This window comes from Portunus trituberculatus, chromosome 48 (assembly GCF_017591435.1).
Source record: "Portunus trituberculatus isolate SZX2019 chromosome 48, ASM1759143v1, whole genome shotgun sequence".
Taxonomy (NCBI): domain Eukaryota; kingdom Metazoa; phylum Arthropoda; class Malacostraca; order Decapoda; family Portunidae; genus Portunus; species Portunus trituberculatus.
The window spans coordinates 13,969,924-13,992,821 of NC_059302.1; the positions used below are offsets into that span (position 1 = coordinate 13,969,924).

Here is a 22,898-nt window from a genome sequence, read left to right on the forward strand (position 1 = left end):
GTACATCCAATCTCCTCAGTGTTGGTTCCGACGCAGACCCAATATTTGTCATCATACATTAGATTTTATACAAAAAAATTTTTTTTTTTTTTTAAATGTGAAGTTCTTTTAAGTTTAATTAATCAGACATCACCAGTATTTGCTTTTCATTGTCTATTTAGTATTATAATAGGATAGTGAGGCTCATAAGTATGGGATAAAACTATTTTTTATTCTATTTTCTTCATTGTTTTGAGGAAAAAACTACAATTGATAAACCCTCTGCTGTGTATGATGTAATATCAATTTAGCAACTGTCTGCCATATATAGTCTAACAGGTACAAGACCATATTACAATCTAAGGTCATTATTATACATAACCATATATATGTGATATTAATACAATTAATCTATTTATATGAAAGTAACAACAGGCAGTCTGAAGCTGTAAATGAACTACAGAGGCAAGAACACTTAGATAATGTCACCAGTGGTAGTTTGCACACTTCACTACTTGTGATGCAAATGCTAGAATCCTATATTCTGTTACAAAACACCACTCTTTAAATTATGAGTGTGAATGCATTTGCATGGAATTCCTCAACTCAAATTACCTTGCAAAGCATACAATTTCAGAGCACAGAAAGCTTAGGGATTGTAACCAGAGATAATTTATCATAACAGCTGCTAGCTAATGCATTAATGTAAACTTAATGTAAAATGCAACTGCATTCACAAGACAGTATATAGTTTCTCAAATGTACTTGAAAGGGATATGCAGTGTTGATGACACAGTTGACAGGCATTATGTCAACAGACAGCAATACAGCCAGTTGTGTGCAGTACATCAAAGGTACACAGAGTATGCAGCACACAACCTGCCTCATTTGCTTAATGAGACAGCACAAAGTTCAAGTCACAGGAATGATGACATACAAAATGGTCTACACGTCTCCTACAGTGCTAGGCAACAGATATACTTGCCTGTAACATGCACACTCATGAACTTTAAATGCATACCACAGGAATCTTAGGGAAAGATATACACAAAAATTGGTCAAACAGCCTTGCATAACTGTAAGGATATACATAATAATAGCTATGTAAGTTCTCATGATGTATGAAGAAATTCAAAGCTCACAATGTTAAAATGAACACATTGTTATGTGCATAAACAGGACAAGAAGCTAGTTCTTTACTATCCTGATTCTTCAGTAGTTTTCTGGAGTAAAGGCATGTAAGTACTTCATTGTACATCCAATCCAATGACTGCTAACATTAGGTAATAGCGTTAGCATTAATGAGGAGTTCATAGATTGAGAAACTTGCACTTTTCTCTTATAGTCAGAATTTTCAAGCCCTGGCCCATTCTTCTACTGACCCTTAATGCTAAATTCAGGTACCTTACATTTAGCACAGTTCAGCATTTATATGGTTAAGGTATATTTTGTAAGTATGAAATACTTGGAAGCTTCATACACTGAAATAAAACTGTAAACATAGGATGCAGGAATTTCTTCTCATTATGAATAATTCTGAATCCAGGTTGTTCTGAATATAAATCATTCAAGAAAAAACATAAGTAAAGATTTAGGTATTTTCTGATATAATAATTTATACTACAGTTAGTAACATATTAAAATAATGGATTCTGTAGCTAACAACCATATTGGCAACTTTGACAACTTATCACAGTTCATGCATTACCCGCGCATGTCAGAATAACAATGCACAAGACATGGACTGGGATGCCTCCCTCTAACACTCAACAATCATTCCATCAGCTGCACTTCAAAATAAACAATCTGTATAGAATAACTCTGAATGCAGGACTTCATCTGACTGAGGAAAGTCAGAATGCTTTTATGATATTCTCAGCCACCTACAAGATAGGAAGAGAGGTATCATCAGTACAGCACCCTTCAAAATGGTGTGAAAGGTCAGCTTTCCATGGACCTTCGATGAGTTACATTGGCCAAAGGTTTACCAAATTCAATCAGATCTTATGTGGCTCATGCTTTGACAAAAGAGCCTCAAGGAGCCTTAGCTTTGCCTTGGCATGTTTGTAGTCCAGGTAGGTCTGTTCCATGGGTCCTCTGTCTTCCTTCTGCACCTTGCGACCCATTTCTCTTTCAAACTTTTCCTCATAATCTCTAAGCGTTCTTCTAAGCTTCTTCTTTTCCTCACGAGCTTCCTTCTTCCTCTCTCTTAGTTCACTTATGGGCAGGGCGTGGAGGTCTCCCAGGGCTAGTGATCTTTGTCCTTCCTTTGGATCATTGCTTGGAGTGTCTATTTGAGTGAAGTTTGTGTTGGGGGCATTGTCAGTGACAGGAGTGTTGCTGGGTGCCAGGATGAGCTTCTCGCCTTCGTCTCCTTGTAATGAGCTGCGGTGTTGTGGTGAGGCAAGGGTGAAATCCATAGCCACATGTTCAATGATGGGTGGAAGTTCAACCATGTTCTCCTTTGTTCTCTGAAAATAAACATGGATTCATTAGTATACACAGAGATGAAAAAGTAAATGGAGAAATCTCTTTTTGTATGGGATGAAAGTGTGTGAAAATAGAACACATGTAGATATAGGAATTACTAAAAAATAAATTAAGATTACACTTTAGTTATCAAATTATACTTTTCTCTTGTAATTTTGATATTTACTAATATCAAGATATTCCATGCATGTCAGACTGTGAACACAGAAGGAAGGATGTGTAATGAAAAAGTGACAGTCCACCAATATAAAGAAGTTGCAATGCAGCAATATAAAGACTAGTATACATAAAAGTAAAAAATACACACAACAGCCTTTAAAACTTACAGCTCTCATAACAATTCTCTTCACTTGGCGGTAGCGGTCGTACAGAGGGCGAGCAAGATCTCGGTCCTCTCGGGTGGTTGGCCGGCCATGCAGTGACTCGTAGTAAAGGAGAGCTTTCTGCAGGGCTGTCTTCTCATCCTGCATTTCTGTAGAGTTCATGCTCTTGAGTTCCATTGGGCGTCCCACAGCTGATCTCTTGTCTCTTAGCCGGTCCTCCACTTGTCTCAACGTATCAGCAGTGCCGGAGCCAGTGGATGTAGACTTGGCTCCAGGATTGGTAGATTCTTGGCACCGCAATAAAGAAAGTGGATACACATTTGGTACGGACACGAGACCTGCTACGTCATCCTTCATTTCTGTTGAAGAATAAAAATTTCAAATTAAGTTGCTTGTAATATATACTTTCATAAGTATAAAAAAATTATATATATATATATATATATATATATATATATATATATATATATATATATATATATATATATATACAAACAAGTCTGATACTTGCAGACTCAAAGACCATACTGTTGAGGCCTACTTTATAGGAACCAAGTACTTGGTAGACATTATCATTCTGATATTTGCATGTATTGAGGTTATTCATCAATCAGAAGCTGGTCAAGTTACAGGCTCCAGCAGCATTTCTGCATATGCATTATACTACAAATTTCTGAAACTAATCTGAACTTACGCTTCAGTTCTTTCCTGGCCTTGCTCAATTCACTCATGTACTTCTTGATTTCTTTGTGCTTCATCTTCTCACTGTGTGAAGGACGGTATCCTGCAGCAGCTTCAAATTCCTCCTCATAGCGCTTGATCTTCTTCTTGATGGTGTTAATGTTCTTCATGAGTATCTTGACAGCACCCTGTCCAGGTGGAGGACTGTGGTCATCCTGTCCTGGGGGAGGTCTGGTATCAACAAATGCCTGAGATGACCTTGGAGACACCATCACATCATCTTCATCACGGTACCAGTTGTTCTGCACACTCGAGTCATCATCAAAGCGGCTGGGGATGAAAAATTACAATAATTACTCATAAACACAAAATTAATAAACATTTAACTTGGGAACTATTTCATATTCAATTAAATGATTAACAAAGCTCTAAACCAATTATTAAAAGAAAATAATCAATAATGATGCAATTTCCCTATCTACAACAAACCTAATCTAAAAACAAATGCAAGTCAATGCCTTTCTTTTTACTCATAAAGATTTCTAATTATGCGACAAGCACTTGATAATTAATACAAAAAGGTATGTAACAATACAGTGAAGAAAGCTATTTGAAATTGTTTACCAAGAATGGTTTGATGTATTACCTGTATCTCGGGGCAGTCCTGTGCCAAGAGTCACACACACTGGCATCTCGCATCCCCCACGAGCCTCGGTCACTGGTTACTGGTTCACTTGCATCCACCAGCTCACTCAAGCCAGAGGATGGGCTCTGAAGAGATACATAAAATCGCTTGAACCCTTATATTCATCTACAGTACTTCAAGACATCAGTATTTAGCATGTGAAACAACACCGGCCTAACTCTTCATACCATTTGCAATCATTACTTACATGAATAGCTGCTCTCAGACCCATGGTGCACGGCATGACGTCAGTAGGGATGGGGTCGTAGCGGGTAGGCTCGTCATCTGAGGTAAGCGAGCTGAAGCATGAAGAAGACTTTTCCTCTTCTGCTGACTGTGACTGGCTCCCACTGTCCTGTTGACAAAGATAAACACTTTTGGTGAGGAAAAAATCAAACTACGTACAATTTACTAGTAAGTATTTCCTCTAGGCTGGATTCAGGTGGCACATAAGCTGAGTAAATAAAGACAATAAAAAAAAGTAGATATAGGAAAGCTACGAACAATATTCTGGAATTTTTCTATAAATAATTGAGAAATACGACCTAATTCAGAAAGGGCCGTCATTCTTATCGTCTTATACTAAAATCTGCTGATAACAAACATGCCTATGAGGTATGAAAGTCATGATGTTCTGGAATATTCCATAGAACAACAACAGCATTACATTTCAAACACAGGAATGTCACCCATTTTACCTTGTACAAAAAGCTACTAATGTAACAACAAATAAACAAAGGAATAGGTGAGATGAGTCAAACCCATGCACGAGTTCATTATTTTCATGACTGACATTATGTTCACTCGCTAGACCTACACAGTAAACGAAAACGATCATGGTATTAAGTTCGAACTGGTTTGTTTTGCCTTATAATTACAATGTCACTACGTCTATCAGTTAATAGACTAATGCAAGAAGAAAAGCTCTCACACAGAAATGGTGAGGATGTTGTATGTACAAGATGATGTGTAAACTCCTTAGAGTTAACGAAGGCAGGAGGATGGAATGAGGCACGGAGCAAGGAGCACAGAGGAAGTGGGTAGGCATTCAGATGGTACAGGTGGATGGGCACAGAGATTTCTAGGCTGCATACGTAGTTATCTTCTATGTATTATTCTGACACAAACGCATAAAAGTAAGCAGTAGCGACAACCATAATCATATCTAACACGATAATCCATAGTCTAGCAAAGACCGCTTACCTCCCATGGCGTGCTGCACACGTTTGTCCACCTTGGTTCCTGCTCCAGTAACATCCTCACTAATATCAACTACCAGTGAAAAAATATATCAGTTTGTATTGCTATCGAATCACTACGAGAAGAAAGTTTATCACAGATGATATCACAATAGTTTGAACACAAGTTTGTACGTGAACGTAAGTGCGGCTGCGATCAGCGAGGAACTGGTCACAAGCAACGTGCTTGCTGTGTATCAGTTTGTCACTGTTTTATGTACTTCAACTAACGAGAGGAAACATCACGTAATCTCGTCACCAACGGTGTAGTAATATGGAGCACACGTGCGCGAAGTATCGCTGGGAGCGTAGCAAGACGCGTCCACTTACCACAAGCCACAGAGAGCTACTGAACCAACTGTGTGCACCACTCGAGCAACAGCCGCTTACGTCACCACATCACCACTGCCCACATTCCACCACCCTGTTTAGTTTAGCCTCCGGGGGCAGCCTCAGCAAACTCACAGGCACTGCCCGAATCGACTTTTAACCTTTAAAGCGGATTATCTTGGTGTGAAGACCTTTCATGCAGAGAAGCATGGCGCAGATTTAAAAGACTAAGGACACCTGTACACGGGGTTGGCAGTACTGGCGGCAAACCTGGCTGTGCGTCATGGCCGCCCCCTGCGTTTGCCAACTTTTCAACCTCCCCGATTGTCCATCACGCCTTCACACCCACCACCAAGCAATAAAGTCCTTTTTGGATTAATCAGTGGACGTGACCTTTTGTGTCTTCATATTTTACAGTAAGAATAAATTACAGATTAATGGAATATATATATATATATATATATATATATATATATATATATATATATATATATATATATATATATATATATATAGTTAACTTGGCCCAAAAAACACTTGTCATATTGTACGCGCATATGTGAGCGCACGCCATGTACACAGCAAATACCTCAAACTGACTTAGAAAGAGATAAAAACATTACGTTCGTGATCACACTATGCACGCCGTACCAAACAAACAAGTAATAAACAAGCGTGAATGTGAGAAAACACCTGAGATGTGTGAGCAGAAGAGGTGGCGAGGGAGGGAGGGGCGTGAAGTGGACACTTCTGAAAGGAGGCGGCACCAGTAAGTGGGACACACATGGCAACAATGACAAGAATAATGTCACATGGCACTGTTCGTTTTATAGTATTTATTCATTTATTTATTAATATATATATACATTTTTTTTTTTTTTTTAGATAAGAAGATAGCTGCCTCACTCCTATCTTGAGGAGCACAATGGTCACGTGTGAAAAATGTAATGCTCCGTCCCGTGGCCTTGCCCTGATACACAGTAGCCATCAGGAAAGACAGACCCAGCGCTTCTTGAAGTTACCAATATTTCATGGCTATTAAAGAAAGTAAAATTCAGTTAAACACCTTGATTTTAATCAAGCATCTTTAAATAGTAAAGTTCATCTGCCCCGTAGCCACATAAGTTCTTGCCAATTCTTTTTTATTTTATTATTTTATTACGCTCTCGATTTAAAGACTTTTCCTCTCTACAACCCACACAACGAATAATGCTTTAAGTAAAACTGATTTAAATACGAATCAACAAAGAAAAAGGGAGCGAGAAGAAAAATAAATTTATACGAGAAAGAAGAAACAAATACAAATGTGGCTTACACCCCTTGGTTGAGACACCGGGCAAAGGAACAAAGGCTGGGAAGGAACACGACTATTGTTTATTTGAGGCGCGAACAACGCGATGCAGAAATTTATGGCAGCGATACCGGGGACATCAAGAAGTGTGTGTGTGTGTGTGTGTGTGTGTGTGTGTGTGTGTGTGTGTGTGTGTGTGTGTGTGTGTGTGTGTGTGTTTCATCCACTGCACGTGCACAAGACAGGCCCCGTGTGTTACCTTTCCTTAATCCCTTAACCTGTAACGCTTTACGCCCATGAAACTACCGCTATATTAGTTTACTGAACTTCCTTTGCTTGTTTACAATATCCGATGACATGACCTCCTCCCTCACGCTATGGGAACTTTATATGACTTGATTAGTGTATTGGAAGTATAAACCTTTAACATTTTAGGTGTGTGTGTGTGTGTGTGTGTGTGTGTGTGTGTGTGTGTGTGTGTGTGTGTGTGTGTGTGTGTGTGTGTGTGTGTGTGTGTGTGAGCGCGCGCGCGCACGCGAGCATGTTGTTTTGCAAGTTTACAATACAACGACACGTGGTGACATGTAATGATAAGTCTTCTCTTTCCTCCTCGTCTTGCTCACATTTCCATATTTTTAGCACAACATCCTGCCTGCATTACTGAGGAATGAAGAGCGGGGTTATTTTCACCGTGTCCCAGAAGCCACTAATACTGGTCTCTGACTCACTGCTGCTCCGCGCCTCACCTCGCCTCGGCTCGCCTCGCCCACACATCTGCTTATCCCACACTCGTCTCCATTCACGTGTTTATCTCTTCCGCCATACTTCCCTTATTTACAAACTACACATTTATAATTTTCCTTCTACGTGGGATTTTCCCATTTCACAACTATAAACACTTAGCTGTTGTATTGAATAATAACAACTTTCCTAGTTTTTTTTCCTTCCATTTCTTTTCCCTTTTCCTCGACAATCTCCAAACATTCCGAAGTTCAACGTTTATTCCTTTATCAATTGAACTTATACTTCTCTGTGTGAGAAATAGTGACTGAGTCTGTCGGTCTCTTCCTGTCCCTTGCTTCCTTTTTGGCACGGCACGTGACAAGAGTGGGTGGCGCAACACTTCCAAAAGGGGAGAGGCGAGAACTGTCAATAGCGGATCCCTTCATCATAGCTGTCTGCTTTACTTTACCCATCACACACTCACTTCCCTCTATCTAGCTCTCCTGCCAAATCCCATTCATCAGTCCTTTCTTCACCTCTTCACCCTTGTTTGTATGGCGCGCATCCCTTGGTGGTGGCGTCATGCTAACGCTGGTGGTGGGAACACGTTCCCTGAGGACTTGCTGATTCCCTTCCGCACCTTTGTTCCCTCCTCCCAGAGTCAGCAGTGTGAGTGCTGAATGGAAACATCATCATGGATGTCTTGCCCTCTATCCTTTCTACTTCCTGTCCACACACACACACACACACACACACACACACACACACACACACACACACACACCTGACTATTTTATGTTTTCTTAATTTCCTTTTCTATCTGCCATACTAATTTCATTTTGAACTAATTACAGCATCTTTTTTTATTAATTCACGTGCCATTTTTCTATCTTTTCGATGGCAATTATTTCTTTACAGCACCTATATTTTCAATCAAGCGGCATTTCTTCTACTTTGTTTCATCGTGCAGCTCGTTATAATTCAACGTCCGGCATCCCACCTACTCAGTCCCTCCAGCACCAGAAAAATAATGGAGTGAGGAGTGGTGTACTTTGAGAACATTAATACAGGAACCATCAGAAAATACTGTGTAAGTAATGCAGAATGCCTAGAGAAGGAGATAAAAGGATAACAAAATGCAAGAAAAAAATAACGGAAGTAGTCAATATGAAAGGGATGAAAATGATGGCAAGAAGTGATGTGTAGCGGTAAGGAGATGAAATGAGGGTACAGACGGAGAAAATGACTGAATGGGATAGAGAGGGGAGATAATAAAAGAGGAGATTACCTTACGTAACTAACCAACGTATATTTACCTGTGGGCTGTGGACGTGGTGCCTCTTCTTGGTCCTCCTCCTGTTGCGGCGGGAGGGGGGCGGGAAATTCCTGGGGAAGAATCTTTCGCTGAATCTCCTCTCTTCGTGAGTGTCCACCTCGGGAGCATAGATGGCCCTCCCGTCACTCTCGCCTCCAGTCTCCCAATTATCTTGTGCTGACACACAGCTGCTCTCTGGGCTCTGCGCGGCACACGGGAGACACATACACATTAAACGAAGGTTGTACATGACACTACACTTTAAATCAGCTGAAAATTGCAAGGAAGCAAAGACAGTACAAGTGTCTGTCTCTTTTTATGATAGAAGTTGATTGATACACATATGATTTCGAGGCAACATTTCTTTTGAACATCAACACTATGCATCTATTTAAATCACATGCCCAATATATTATCGTATCAACAAATATTCATATCGTATTTTCTTTTACAGAGCAAATAGTTTTCTCTAACAGTTACTGTGGTGTTGTGAAATCTGTCTAAAATGTTAGGTTTGTTTGTGTTGCTGTTTGAAATCTCTTGTAATCCCTTGAATAAATTTTCAATTTGTTTTTATTTTACCCCGTGTTGAGTGAAGTGTTCGCGACACCGACAAGGAACGGAAGTGCGCCGGTCTCACCTGTGTGTTTGTGTCATCATCCTGGTTGGAAGGAAGGTCGTCATCGTCTTCGTCATCCACAGGAGATATGAGCGAGTCAACTGGGCTAGTGAGAAACTCCTGGAGAAAAGAGAAAGAAAAACGTAAGCTTAACTCTCTCTCTCTCTCTCTCTCTCTTTAGTATCAGTCACACCACATCAGCTCAACTCTCAGCAGGGGAGAGGAACTAATGAAAACTCTTAAAGCTCTAATCCCATACCTGATCACTGGCGGAGACCTTATCTCTACACCCACCTCGTAACACACATTCTATCTCCCCACCCTCACCAATCCCCGCTGTCTGTGTCTGTCTTGGTCAGTCTCTCCCCAGTACACGAGGCCTTGAGTCGAATCACCCCTCCCCACCCCACACACGCTCTCTACATCCCTGCCCCCGTCATCAGGAAGCCCCGGGACCGCTGCCCACCGAGGAACTGCTGCTTTGACAAAAAATGTTTCGTCCACAAAGCTTCCGATAAGACGAAAATAACAGTCTTAGTGTTACGGCGGGTAGTAGTAGTAGTAGTAATTTGCGTACAGCAGCAGCAGCAGCAACAACAACAAAAACAACAACAGCAACAACAATAACAACAATAATAATAAAAATAATAATAATAAAATGATAAAGAAGAACGGGAACAAAAAGACATTCCCACCACCACCACCACCACCACCAAAGACAACAAAAGGAGGAGGCATCGGGCAGCGTGAGTCTGGCCAGTACTGTTGTTATGATGGGAAGTGCCAGCGGGCCAGCACCCCCGGACGCTAGGCAGGTGTGCTCTCTAAAAATAGTGGAGGCGCATCCTGCCTTGCCACCGCCACATCACCAGCTCTACATCAGATGGACACACAGGGGAAGCCTTAGCAACACAATGACTGTGTGTGTGTGTGTGTGTGTGTGTGTGTGTGTGTGTGTGTGTGTGTGTGTGTGTGTGTGTTGGGGGCGGGGGGAGAGTCACAAGCGGGGGTAAGGAGGGAAGGAAGCAAGGAAGCAAAGAAAGGAGGAGGAGGAGAAAATTGTGAGAAAAAACAGGTATGTCAATTGAAAAGGTAAGAGGAGATGAAGAATGAAAGTAAGTAATGATGAATAGTAAGAAATATTTATGAAAGAAAAAAAAATTAAACGTGACGCGTACTAGTCTCAGGTTACTCTAGCAGCAGCAGCAGCAGCAGGCGGGGCAACAAAACGCCACGTGAGCGTCTCCTGCGTGGGAAGGGAGTGGAGGGAGGCAGAGGCGACGGAGGTAAACTTGAAGTGGCAGGAGAGGGGGAGGGAGAAGGGGGGAAGGGATGGGATAGATATGGTCTACGTGACTTTATTTATACCTGAACTTCCTCCCCCCCCCAACCTTACCCCATCCATACACTCCCTCCTCCTCTTTCTCCTCATTCAATTCGAGGCCTGTTTGGTTATATAAGAGAAACATAAGAAGGAGGTCAGGGAGTGTAGCTGCGGCAGTGTGGTTAAGAGAGGGTTAGGGAGAAGGACACAGCGGGGAGAGAGAGCACGGGGAACAGAATGACAGATAAGGGATAGAGCAACAAAGGGACACAAGTTAGCATGACAATGACGATAAACAGAAGTGACGCTGATGATACGTTTATAGGTCAGTGTCGTGACGGATCATAACAACTTGTCCTGACGTAATGCTGCTTCATGAACCTAATTACCTCACAAGGAAACGGCTCAATAAAGAAAACAATTATGGCAAAGGTTAATAGGTGGCAGTGTGGAGGGAGACGGGCGGTGGCGGCGGTGGTGGTGGTGGTGGTGGAGGTGAGTGGCGCCAGGAAGGGGACAGCGCGTGGCCACTTTTGAAGTCTCTTTTCCTTTTAAAGTTAGGTAATCTTCACAAATCTAATAAAGCTCAATGAAACTGATGAAAAAAGGTTCATTGATGGATCTCCTGAGCAGTAGTGGCAATTACGGAGTTAATTAAGTCAGACAAAAAACAAACAAAAAAAAAGTGAAATGAAAAAGTATTTCCGACGTACAAGTCAGGAGTCCAGTAAACACAATTTGTAAGGTTTGGCGTAAACATTGAGGTGTTTGCAGGTGTAAAGTGAGAAATCTCTAGCATTGGATAGCGGAATAAGCACTTACTACTTTACGAGTGAAATATTCGGTAGAGCAACATGGAAAACACTTTGCGTTTAATGACTATCCATGTGTATGTAATGGTGAACAAACATAAACATAGCCATGAAACACTCCGTCTCAAAGTACCAGTTATGAAAAAGTAACCACCACAAGGTTTCTCAATATGCAAGTTGTAATTTGTATCATATTACTCCAACGCGTCAGTGGATTTCATTACATAAGACAAAACCGCAAGAGCAAGAACACCACAAAACTCTCAGCCATATTCATTTGAACCACACGGCAACCTCACCTGCAAAACATCCTACCTCTCGCATACACGTTTGTACTGATTATAGTATTTTTAGATCCGGGGTTTAGCTATTTCTGGCACTAGATTATTTCTCCTCGGTTTATGCACTCAAGAGCCACTTACGTAGGCAAAAATAGCAACAGAATGCCAGGTGCAGCGAAGGAGGGGAAAAGAGAGCCACACTGTGCTGAGTAATGAGCGAGGGCAGACCCGCATCGCTACTGACCAGAGTGGGATCAGTAACATACAGCCATCAGACCTTCACTCCTACCTCACCTTACTTCCCGTACCCTCCTCCTCCTCCACTTCCCTTCCACTCCTTCACTTCCCATCCGATGAGTCTCTTCCTCCCGTTACCTCATCTCTACTTCCCTTCCCACCTGTTCAGTCTCCCCCACTCCCCTTTCTGAAGCCTAGGCCTGTTCTGCACCTGCTCCTCCCTGACAACGGGGCCACCACGGTCCAGGAAGGAAGTGTAGGTGCAATGGGGGATGTCGTAAGATTTAGGTGTTGAACGTGAGCCTCCATGGCCACCAACATCTATCTCACCCCTCCCGTCATATTCTCTCATCTCTCTCTCTCTCTCTCTCTCTCTCTCTCTCTCTCAAACACACACACGTACACTCACCTTTGTGTAAGTTGGCGCCTCTGGTCTGAAGCTGTCCAAGTTTGCTACAATCTCCTTGGTGGACCTGTCGGAAGAAGAAGAATGTAAATTACTTCTACTATGTTCATAATGAAACACCTCTCTCTCTCTCTCTCTCTCTCTCTCACACACACACACACACACACACACACACACACACACACACACATGCAAAACAAAACGCTTACATGACAAATTTCATGCGGAGCCCGACTCGGAGAGAGAGAGAGAGAGAGAGAGAGAGAGAGAGAGAGAGAGAGAGAGAGAGAGAGAGAGAGAGAGAGAGAGAGATAAAGCAGACATACACAACTATAGTAAACCATACACGTAAATAAACAATGGAATATATGCGCACCACATTGCGAGCAAAAAAAAAACGAAAAAAAAAAAAAAATCCAAAGCAAATGAAGAATGGGAAGAAGGGAGGAATGAAGGGAAAGAATGCGAGGGATGACGAAGGGAGAGAAGCTGGGGATGGCCTGGCTATGGGACGAGGCATAGTAACTAGAGGGAAGTTGGATAATGGAAAGGCAGGAAGTATGTAAAGATTATATCAAGAAATAAAGAAGAAATAATGGCGACATAAAAGGGATACTGATAACAAGCACGGGACGATATCAATGGTAAAGGAGAAAGTAGTAGTAGTAGTAGTAGTAGTAGTAGTAGTAGTAGTAGGAGGAGGAGGAGGAGGAGAGAGGAGGAGGAGGAGAGAGGAGGAGGAGGAGGAGGAGGAGGAGGAGGAGGAGGAGGAGGAGGAGGAGGAGGAGGAGGAGGAGGAGGAGGAGGAGGAGGAGGAGGAGGAGGAGGAGGAGGAGGAGGAGGAGGAGGAGGAGGAGGAGGTATGTGTATTTATGTGCGTGGGAGGAAGCGAGGAGAGAAAGTTAGGACATGGGCGCACTCTTCCTTGCCCCTCTCGGCATGGCCGTAGTACAGCCACTCGCGCGCCACCACCGCCTCCAATCAATGAACACCCTTGTGAATGAGTGACGCCGCCTCAGACTTGCGGCTTCCAAAAAGGGATTAGATTTTGGCCATGACAGAGGCACGTGTCAGGCGAACAGTGGCAGGAGAGGGAGGATAAGGAAGTTAGAGAGAGATGGAGGAAAAAAATATCTCCAACAGGATCCGGAAGAGGAAGAACTGACTGACATGCGCGTTTCAATTCAGCTTTAGGTCTCTAGTACTGCTCTGACGTCAGGAGGTGGTGACGTCAAACACTCGTATGGAACATAAGCGGCGGGAGGCGCCCTGTAGTGCCCTTCAAGTGGACGGAGTGATCCAAGGGCGGGAGGGACCCGCACCCTGGTAACAACTGACACGCGAGGGAGGAAGCCTACTATTGAGTGAAAGATTAGGGAACAGTGGATCCTTGAGGAAAGTTCTACGCGGGAAGAAAACGGTGAGCGACCCCAGACGGCGTGAACATTCTGGAGACCACGAGTATCTGAATGGAAAACTGAAACACTGGGCGGCCACATGGTTACTCATCCATGTACTTTTCATTTAAAATTTTGTCATGAGGCGGGAATGGGTCAGGGGTGTTATGATTCGCAACGGCCTTGCGCTGTGGTCCAAATATTCAAGAACGCTACAAATAACAAAACGATAATACTTTGTTAGTTTACGTTGGTGTTAGTAAGACGAAAAGTTATTCTATAATGACGGCCAAGAGGATGACCAGCACCAATGACGCACACGTTACCCTCCCAACACCAACAATTTTTCCCCCAAACAAAAAGCTAGATGACCGCTGCGACACCCGGGCACCACGTGTCTGGCGGCGTGGTCAGCTCGAAAGGGGAAGGTAATAGCGTTCCTAAATCTTGGGTAGCCATGACATGCATGTTGCAGGGCGGGCAATAAAGTCAGAATATGGGTTGTGTGGGCGGGCTGATGAATGAGGCGAGACGTGCACACAACCACCAACATAATAACGGCTCAAGACACCTAGACAGGCGGCCACCACGCAGGCTACGCCGGCAGTGTCTACCTGATCACTTTAGGGTCGTGTTCGCCGCCCTCCTTGCCGTCAGCGTGTTCCTTGCGCTTCCGGTGGAGGCCGTGGAGGTGAAGGGCAACGGCGGAGTCCTGAGAAATCTCCCTCAGCCACTCGTCCTGCGGGCCTGGGATGGTGCCACCGTCCCCCGGGTCAAGGGTACAGGTGAGGGGCGCAGCAGGGTCAGGGGTGACGGGTGAGGCAGGATCGAGGGGCAGGGACGTGCAGTCATGGTCCACGCCGCCCCCCGGAATAGTAGAGGTGGAGCTCCAGGCCGCGGTGCCACTAACACTCTTCCCGCCGCCACTGCCCACCACGTCGCTGAGCCTGGTGGCGATGGGACACCTCACGTCATCACCACACTCGCCTCTCAGTGCTATCACACGTCAGTTTTACCATCATACTGCCCAGCTGGTGATTAACTTCCAAAGTTTCATCCAAAACCTAACATTCGCCGCATCACGTGTGTGTGTGTGTGTGTGTGTGTGTGTGTGTGTGTGTGTGTGTGTGTTTGCAGGTGTGAAGGCCAGGGTCAGAGCAACAATAAACCACCTGAGCTTAATCAAAAGTGTAACTGGCACCTGAATGTGTAATGACAAGAACCAGGCTTCGCGAAGCTTAACTCTCCCCTGCCACTGCCACCCGCCCCTTCCCTCGCTGCAGTACCCACCAAGTCACGCTTTACCTGGTAACCTCACGATTCATACGCAAACATGCATACACTTCTCTACTTAACCATATCGCCCACGCACCCACCCACACACACGTGAACCACAACCCCGACGAACACGAGACAAGGTCACTCCCTTCCCCCGCCCAGGCTCTCTGTACAACACCGAACAGCTGCATGCAGGGATCAGGCGGGGAGCTTCCATTCCAACGATGAACATTTGGCTCTTTTTTATTCTATTATTCTATTTATTATCTTTTTTTTGCGTTTTACTTTGCATCTGCACACCAAACAATGCCCCCATGTGGAGGTGCACCACCACCACCACTGCTCTCCGCCCAAAACTTGTCTTACTGGCATTAAAAAAAGAGACGGGAGGAAAAAAAATGCAGCAACTTGTTTTTGTCTTCTGCTATTGGTCACTTCAGCTCTTGACGTCAGTGTTAGCCTCAGAGAGAGAGAGAGAGAGAGAGAGAGAGAGAGAGAGAGAGAGAGAGAGAGAGAGAGAGAGAGAGAGTACTACCTCCTCCCGTGCAGCAGTCCCACCCGCCAGCCACGCAACCTTGCAACGTGTCTGCAGAAGGACTACTGTTACGTATCCATGCACTTTTCTTAAGAGCAGGGGGAAAGATCAAGAGTGTTAACTAGACTCAAGTTCCACCTCACCTTTACTCCGCCCCGCCCCTCATCCCTTGTCTACCTGTCAAGATTTTCATGTTCTTTTTCCTCTAATATCCCTCTCCTTCTAACCCACCCCTCCAGGTACTATAGCCGCCCTCACTTCTCAGCACACACACACACACACACACACACAAAAGAGCGAAGAATAAGAATGTCAGGGCTGGGACCCGCCAGGGAGGGAGCGACCTTGAAGCACAGCGGGCTAGTTTCTCCATTTATTTCACGTCGCTATCGTCTCCCGTCCCCCTCAACCCATTATTTACTACTGTCTTCCCCTCTATTACCAGCTGTCCTGATATCTCATTACATAGCGACAATAATGGCTCTTGTTCTGCTCACAGATTTTCTTCTACCTCACCGCTTTGTTAGGTGATGCCAGACCCACTTTCTTCTCCACCCCCTCTTTACGGTATGCAAGGAGTAAGACTATGATAAAATATACGTACGCCGTACAGATTCATTTAACATCACTCTTCCTGGCGAGTGGGATAAGCAAGAAAAGCATAAGCCGAGATTAGTGGCCTCATTAGACTAGCCCATCCTTTCCCTCCACCTTAGGTAAGCTCCAAGATGCATACCTCCTCCGAAACGCCTGCCGTGTGTTCCCGAGCAAGGTCACCAACTCTCTCTGATTCTAAGAGCAGAAGGCCCTGGTCTCCGCTAAATCCCCGTCACTGACAAACAGGTAGACAACTAACCTAACACAGCAGTGGAATGTCAGTTAACACCAAGCCTGTTACAAGTACCATAACCTCATACGCGCAACACTGGGGCCACGGAGGACGCCTGGAGGCACCTCTGCAGCATAACATTTAGTGAACCCTCAGAAGGCAGTAACCCACCCACATTATACACAGCCCCGCCAACTTAAACATTTCCCCGCCCACGCCCGCAGCGCTGGGAGCCGAGCAGCACGGTCCTTAAAGAGTACGGTGACGCTCTAAGATAAACACGCTCTGTTCTGTTCCCAGCCTTGTTAATGGATTACTGCTCCGTGTGGCTCCCTCGTCCCTCGCCTTTATTCCTCTCCCTGGCAACTAAGGCACAGTGCGAAACTTCGGGAAACTAAAGCAGTGCCAAGATGAAGGGAACAAACGTGAGAGAAGCGAGAAGTGAAGACAAAGGAAGAAAAGAGTACGTTAAGGGAACATAATAGTAACGAGGATCGGGTGTGAGGGGACAAGAAAAGAATAAACATATTAATGGAGAGATGAAAAGGAAGGGTAAAGAGGGAGAGGGTGAAGGAGGAGAATGAGAGAATTATGGGAGAGAGAAAAAAAAAAGTTAAAGGAACAAAATAAAAGAAATCTCATGCTAGTACGTATATATATAGCTCCATGAATGAAAACAGGAAAAAAGAATCGTATAATACAAATAAGAGAAAAGAGAGAAAAATAGTCTCCCCAAAAAGACGATCAGGAATTGTAGGAATGACGGAAAGAAAGAAAAAAAGAGCAAGCGGAAAGGGAGAACACGGGGAAAAAGTTGCTAAGTTGTAAGGCAAGAATGAAGAAACAAGGAGGAAGAACAGAACAGAGAGAGAGAGAGAGAGAGAGAGAGAGAGAGAGAGAGAGAGAGAGAGAGAGAGAGAGAGAGAGAGAGAGAGAGAGAGAGAGAGAGAAGCTGAAAAGGCGGATGCGAAGAAAAGATAGGACAGCAGGTGAGGGTGAGGCAAAAAGTCCAAGATAGCAGTGAGAGTCCTTAATTGTCCTTGGAATCCAGTCCTCTCCGGCAGAGCTGTACCCACTGAGCACTGCGCCTCCACCCACACCGGACAACGCACACCGCCACACTAACAAGCTACCATACCCTTTACACATAATGTCAGTTAGAAATTACACATTCTTAGTATTATGCAGTGATGACAAACAATCAACTAAGGGTCTAAATGTTTGCTGCTGCTTCAAGTCCATTAAATTATGTTGTAAGTAAAAGAAAAGAGATGCGTAACTAACATTCAAGTCACACATCACTTCTTTTCTCAGTTCAGCGTTTCCTTACACTAAAATCACGATCTCTTTCTCAACCGTTCCTGCTTTCCTAACGATGCGTGAAGCCGCCTCTGAGACCATCGACTTACCTTCCTTCAAGCCGATGGGGATACGAACATGCATGCTATACACGTGCTCGTCTTCCACAAAAGCCACGCCACGGATGGGTAAAGTGTGTGTGTGTGTGTGTGTGTGTGTGTGTGTGTGTGTGTGTGTGTGTGTGTGTGTGTGTGTGTGTGTGTGTGTGTGTGTGTGTGTGTGTGTGTCCGCACGAGCGACCTTCAACTATGATATCTTAAAGCAAAGAGACACGTGTGTGGACTCTAAGCGGAAACTCAGGAGGGGAATGAGGAGAAAGGGAGCGAAGAAAAGGTGGGGCGAGAAAAGCAGGATAGGGCAGAGGAGAGGTAGAGGGAGAGGGAGAGCAGGAACGAAGAAGTGGGGAGGGAGAGGCACGGGGAGAACAGGGGAGGAGTAAGGAGTTGAGCAGCAAAAGCAGTTCGCCTTCACTTCTTACTTCCTACTGTCCACTCCCTCTACTCCCACCTCCACCTTCTCCTCATCATCACTTGTTCCCTCCTCCCTCCTCCTCATCCCTACGTGGCCACTCCCTCGCCCAGCATGCACGCTGCCTCTCGTCCCTGCATTAGTCTAACTCTTCTGGTGCTCGCTGCTGGGGTTCTGCATCGTGAGTTAGTGGTAAGCGAACATGCGTCTCTGTATTGTCCTGGTTCAATTGCTAAAAGCGTCACTGCCTTCGCGTCAACCCGAGAGAGCAAGGTCAAAGTTTTCTCGTAAGATGTTATTACTCGTGTAGTGTTAATTCTGAACGAGTGCGATGTCAGTACGATGTCCAAGTGCAGACCTAAAGACATCATTCATGGAGATCAAAAGTTCCCACTCGACCTCGCAATTTCTAATCTGCTTGAAGTGTTGAGCAAAATATCCAACACTCGATGACTGACGACCAGGCACTCACATCCTGAGGGCGCAAAGGAGACGCTGAGAGTGTGAGGTGAAGTGTGGTAATGTGGCGGCGAGGAGAGAGTGGTGTCGGCTGCACTCACGCCCACTCAACACTTCACCGCTGCTTCCTCGCCGCAGCCACGAATATAAACCTTTGATGTTGTTTCTCGGTACAGGAAGGACAAGACACACTCAGGCGTGAAGGCAGATTCATGGCTGTATATGAGGGACTGCTTGTGTGCGAACGAAACAGGAAGGGCCTAATAAAACATCCTTTGTGTGATGTAATACGGGGCTGGTACCTCCACCCCTCCCCATACCGGTGTAATAAATGCCACGTGCTATACAGTCGCAAAACACTCACTATTCATCAACACATTACAACCGACAACCATAACAGCTGTATCCATTGTCTCCATTCCCCGCACCACCGCCACCCTCCAATAGGCGTCCCTGCATAAGACACACCACTTCCTCCATAACAAGTGTGTCCGCCCGCCCTCTCTCCACGCCCTTTGCTTTCGTGCGTCGTATCACAAACGACCTCACTCAGCCAATCTCTGATCCTCCCATCTCCTAATCCCAGATCTTCGCATCCCAATGGTTTTAATCCCCTTTCACTGAAACAAGTCTTTACTTGTTGGAATGCCAACACTTTTCCTCCTACTTGTCATCGTCTTTATTTCCGCGTTAATTATGTACTGTGATCTCATCTTTAACATTTACATAAGTAATTCAACAACTCACTTTTTCTTCTTTACATTTCTATTCCAGCTCGCCTAATGCCATGGCAACGCAATATTTCACGATCCTGACGATACTCTACGCTCGGTCTGTTTACTGTTCCATTACTGTTGTATGTAAGCAACTTTTTACCCCTGACAGACTGGTCGGGCGGGTGCAAAGCGAGGATGGGGGATAGAGGTGGCGGAGCGGTTCCCATCAGATGGAATGTAGGTGGTTTGGAACCATTTGCGTGAACTTGTACTGTCCTGTTGGTGTGAGTGGAGGGGTGACTCCTCGCATAAAGGTGATGAGTGGGTAAATGGAAGGTCATGGGGAGTGGTAAGGGGATGGAGGAGGAGGCCAACTAAGTGAGGACAGGAGGGAGAGAGACGTATAAGGGGAGAAAAAAAAAGTATTACGCTCGTTTGTCAAGGATGCTGTGTGTGTGTGTGTGTGTGTGTGTGTGTGTGTGTGTGTGTGTGTGTGTGTGTGTGTGTGTGTGTGTGTGTGTGTGTGTGTGTACGCGCGCTGACTGTTGGGTAGAGTAGGACAGGGCAACCTTGGGCAATGAAGACTCTTAAAGCACCAATGACGACTCTTAAAGCACCTTACAGGATGCTACCCTACGGTCTTCCCTCTGCCTGGATATCGTCACGGGCAGCAACACAGTTTACACCAAGACTAAGGAGGAAGGGTGGGTGGAGAGGGCAGGGACAGGGAAGGGATAGGGAAGGCTCAATAGGGCAAGGTGGCGCTGAGGTGATGGTGTGATCTTCAGGTTTTATGTAAAGAGTGTCGTGGCGCCGCCCCTCCCTGCCTGCCTCCCTTGGCCTCGAGGATGACTACTGACTACCGTGTTGCAGCTAGCGGTCCCCTGTTGTGAGAGGACAAGAGTGTGCCGCCGCAGGAGTAAGGGATGAGGAAGTGCCGCGCGACGGGGGAAAGGAGGAAGGGGGTAGTGCTTTTGGGAGGGTGGAGGGAAGGACAAAACGCGAAGACTAATAGGAATATTAAAGTGACACTGTAGCTTGGTATGAAGAGGGAGGCGGAGGAGGAAGATGATTGCAATGAAGGAGAGGAACATGGCGGTATTCTAAGCAGGGAACGAGGACAAGACGCGAAGACTAAAACATGTAAATAAGAGAATAAATTAATATGAGGAGAAGAAAGAGAGGCGTAAGATTAAATACAGACGAAGAGGAAAAAAATGAAATGAAAGGAATGAAAAGTGAAGACAAGAAGAAAGCCGATGAGATAATACGTGGGGAAAAAAATAAACTCAAGATCTAGGACTAAAGGACCATGTAAACAGTGCCATCAGGAAATCATTATCTGATAGGTAGAGAAGAATGATGAAGTTGTGATTCTGTCCCGACACTGACACTATCATAACATCTATAGACGAACACGCGGGTAATCCTACAAGTTCAACGTAAGGTAAAGGAACTGTATACTCCCAACCATTGCATCAGAGGGGGCGATGACAGTACGTACCCTGCAGCGCTCTCATTAGCCTCTCTTCACTACCAGTTCTTTATTCTGACTATTACATACACACTCATCCCACGTCACTTAGCCTCACACAGTCTCATCCCCAGCGGCTTACATTCGTGCAGTACCTGACGAACCTCACCCACTGGCTCCGCGCAGGTGTGAGGCGAGTGAGTCACTGCCACACCTGTTCCGAATACCAGATGATTTCAGTCAGGTAAAGATTAATCCTAAAGAGACACAACTACCACACTCCTTCCCTTAATATCTCCCCCACGTGTGTCTGTCTGCTAGCTCGTCTCGCCTCACCAAGTTCTCTCAAACGCCAGTACATTCTCGCTATTACTTTCTCTTTTTTGTCCCTTTCACTTCTGTATCGGTCTTTTCACCACAGACGTCTTCACCTGCCTCGTCTCGCCACCTTCCCTTTACCTTCCACGCCACAACAAAGTAAGATTCGAATTCTGAAACGTTTCGGTATCTTATCTCCCTTCACAGACTCAACTGAATGCTATCAAGGTTTTCAATAGTTTATATGAATGCTATCAAGGTTTTCAATAGTTTACATTTATTTATCTTTTTAGTATTCCTCCGATAGTTTAAAAAGAAAAAAAAAAAGAATTCTGCATAACCAAAAAGGGCATAATACAAAATGTGTTCCTCCTGTGGTCTAAAAAAAAAAAAAAGTCATAAATTAATAACAAACAGAGGCGGCAGGAGGCAGCAAGCAGGGGCGTCTTTCCGGGTAGCGGCTCGTGTTCCAGTCCCGTTAATGGCGAGTCCTGCCCATTGCTGAGTAGCAAGAATGATCTGTGTTATCTCTTGCTTCCTCCTCCTCCTCCTCCTCCTCCTCCTCCTCCTCCTCCTCTTCTTCTTCCTACTGTCCTTCATGTTCATCCCCTGGCAGCGAGTGGCGATAGGAAAATAAAGGAAGGATCTTAATGTTTACTGAAAGAGAGAGAGAGAGAGAGAGAGAGAGAGAGAGAGAGAGAGAGAGAGAGAGAGAGAGAGAGAGAGAGAGAGAGATTGTTTTAAAGCCTCTCTTAAATACTGCTCGTTATAACTGGATCTCTATCATTCTTAAGTGTGTGTGTGTGTGTGTGTTTGTGAGGCAGCCTCCTAGCAGTGGGTGCGGGAGGAATCAATACGTGGACGTGTGTGTGTGTGTGTGTGTGTGTGTGTGTGTCAGGGCGCGGAGAGCCGATGGTGGGTGTGGTGGGGATGGGTGGGGGCCGAGAGTTGTGGGTGGGATGGCAGGACGGAGTGATAAGGCGCTCAAGGCCGCCGTGTGTGGCCTTACAGATCTGAATGGAGACGTGAGACGGAGCGCTAAGGAAGGAGGGAGTGAGAGACATGAAAGACTAGGGAGGAGGAGGAGGAGGAGGAGGAGGAGGAAAAGTGAAAAGTAATCAAACTCAAGAGTCGCAACTCACCTTCCTCACTACCCACCGTTCACTGCACACACCTTGCCCACCTTCATCGTTGCCCATGTCCAGCACCCTCGCCACGCCCCGCCCACCCACCCACTGCCCCGCCCACGCTAATCCATTTCACCTTCACAAAACAACTCCCACAACAACACAACTATTCACCTCACGTTCTGCTGGGCGCCCCTACCACCC

General features: G+C 45.1%; 1 protein-coding gene across 12 annotated transcripts in view; it reads right to left on the reverse strand.

Annotated features, from left to right (window-relative positions):
• Nucleotides 1-190: 190 nt before the first annotated feature.
• The window catches only part of LOC123498625 (protein FAM13C-like), a 246,482-nt gene continuing 223,774 nt past the window's right edge, over nucleotides 191-22,898 (reverse strand). For 3 of the 12 annotated variants that reach the window (XM_045245915.1, XM_045245909.1, XM_045245910.1), the window contains 10 exons: nucleotides 14,746-15,078; nucleotides 12,738-12,801; nucleotides 9,696-9,794; nucleotides 9,057-9,257; nucleotides 5,362-5,430; nucleotides 4,367-4,513; nucleotides 4,120-4,244; nucleotides 3,487-3,803; nucleotides 2,796-3,151; nucleotides 191-2,450 (listed from right to left, as the gene is read on the reverse strand). In XM_045245915.1, coding sequence (XP_045101850.1) covers nucleotides 1,977-2,450; nucleotides 2,796-3,151; nucleotides 3,487-3,803; nucleotides 4,120-4,244; nucleotides 4,367-4,513; nucleotides 5,362-5,430; nucleotides 9,057-9,257; nucleotides 9,696-9,794; nucleotides 12,738-12,801; nucleotides 14,746-15,078 — 2,185 coding nt within the window. In that variant the 3' untranslated portion in view covers nucleotides 191-1,976. The remainder of the gene's footprint in view (nucleotides 2,451-2,795; nucleotides 3,152-3,486; nucleotides 3,804-4,119; nucleotides 4,245-4,366; nucleotides 4,514-5,361; nucleotides 5,431-9,056; nucleotides 9,258-9,695; nucleotides 9,795-12,737; nucleotides 12,802-14,745; nucleotides 15,079-22,898) is intronic. The other 9 variants (XM_045245911.1, XM_045245912.1, XM_045245917.1 and 6 more) reach the window with 6 other exon arrangements.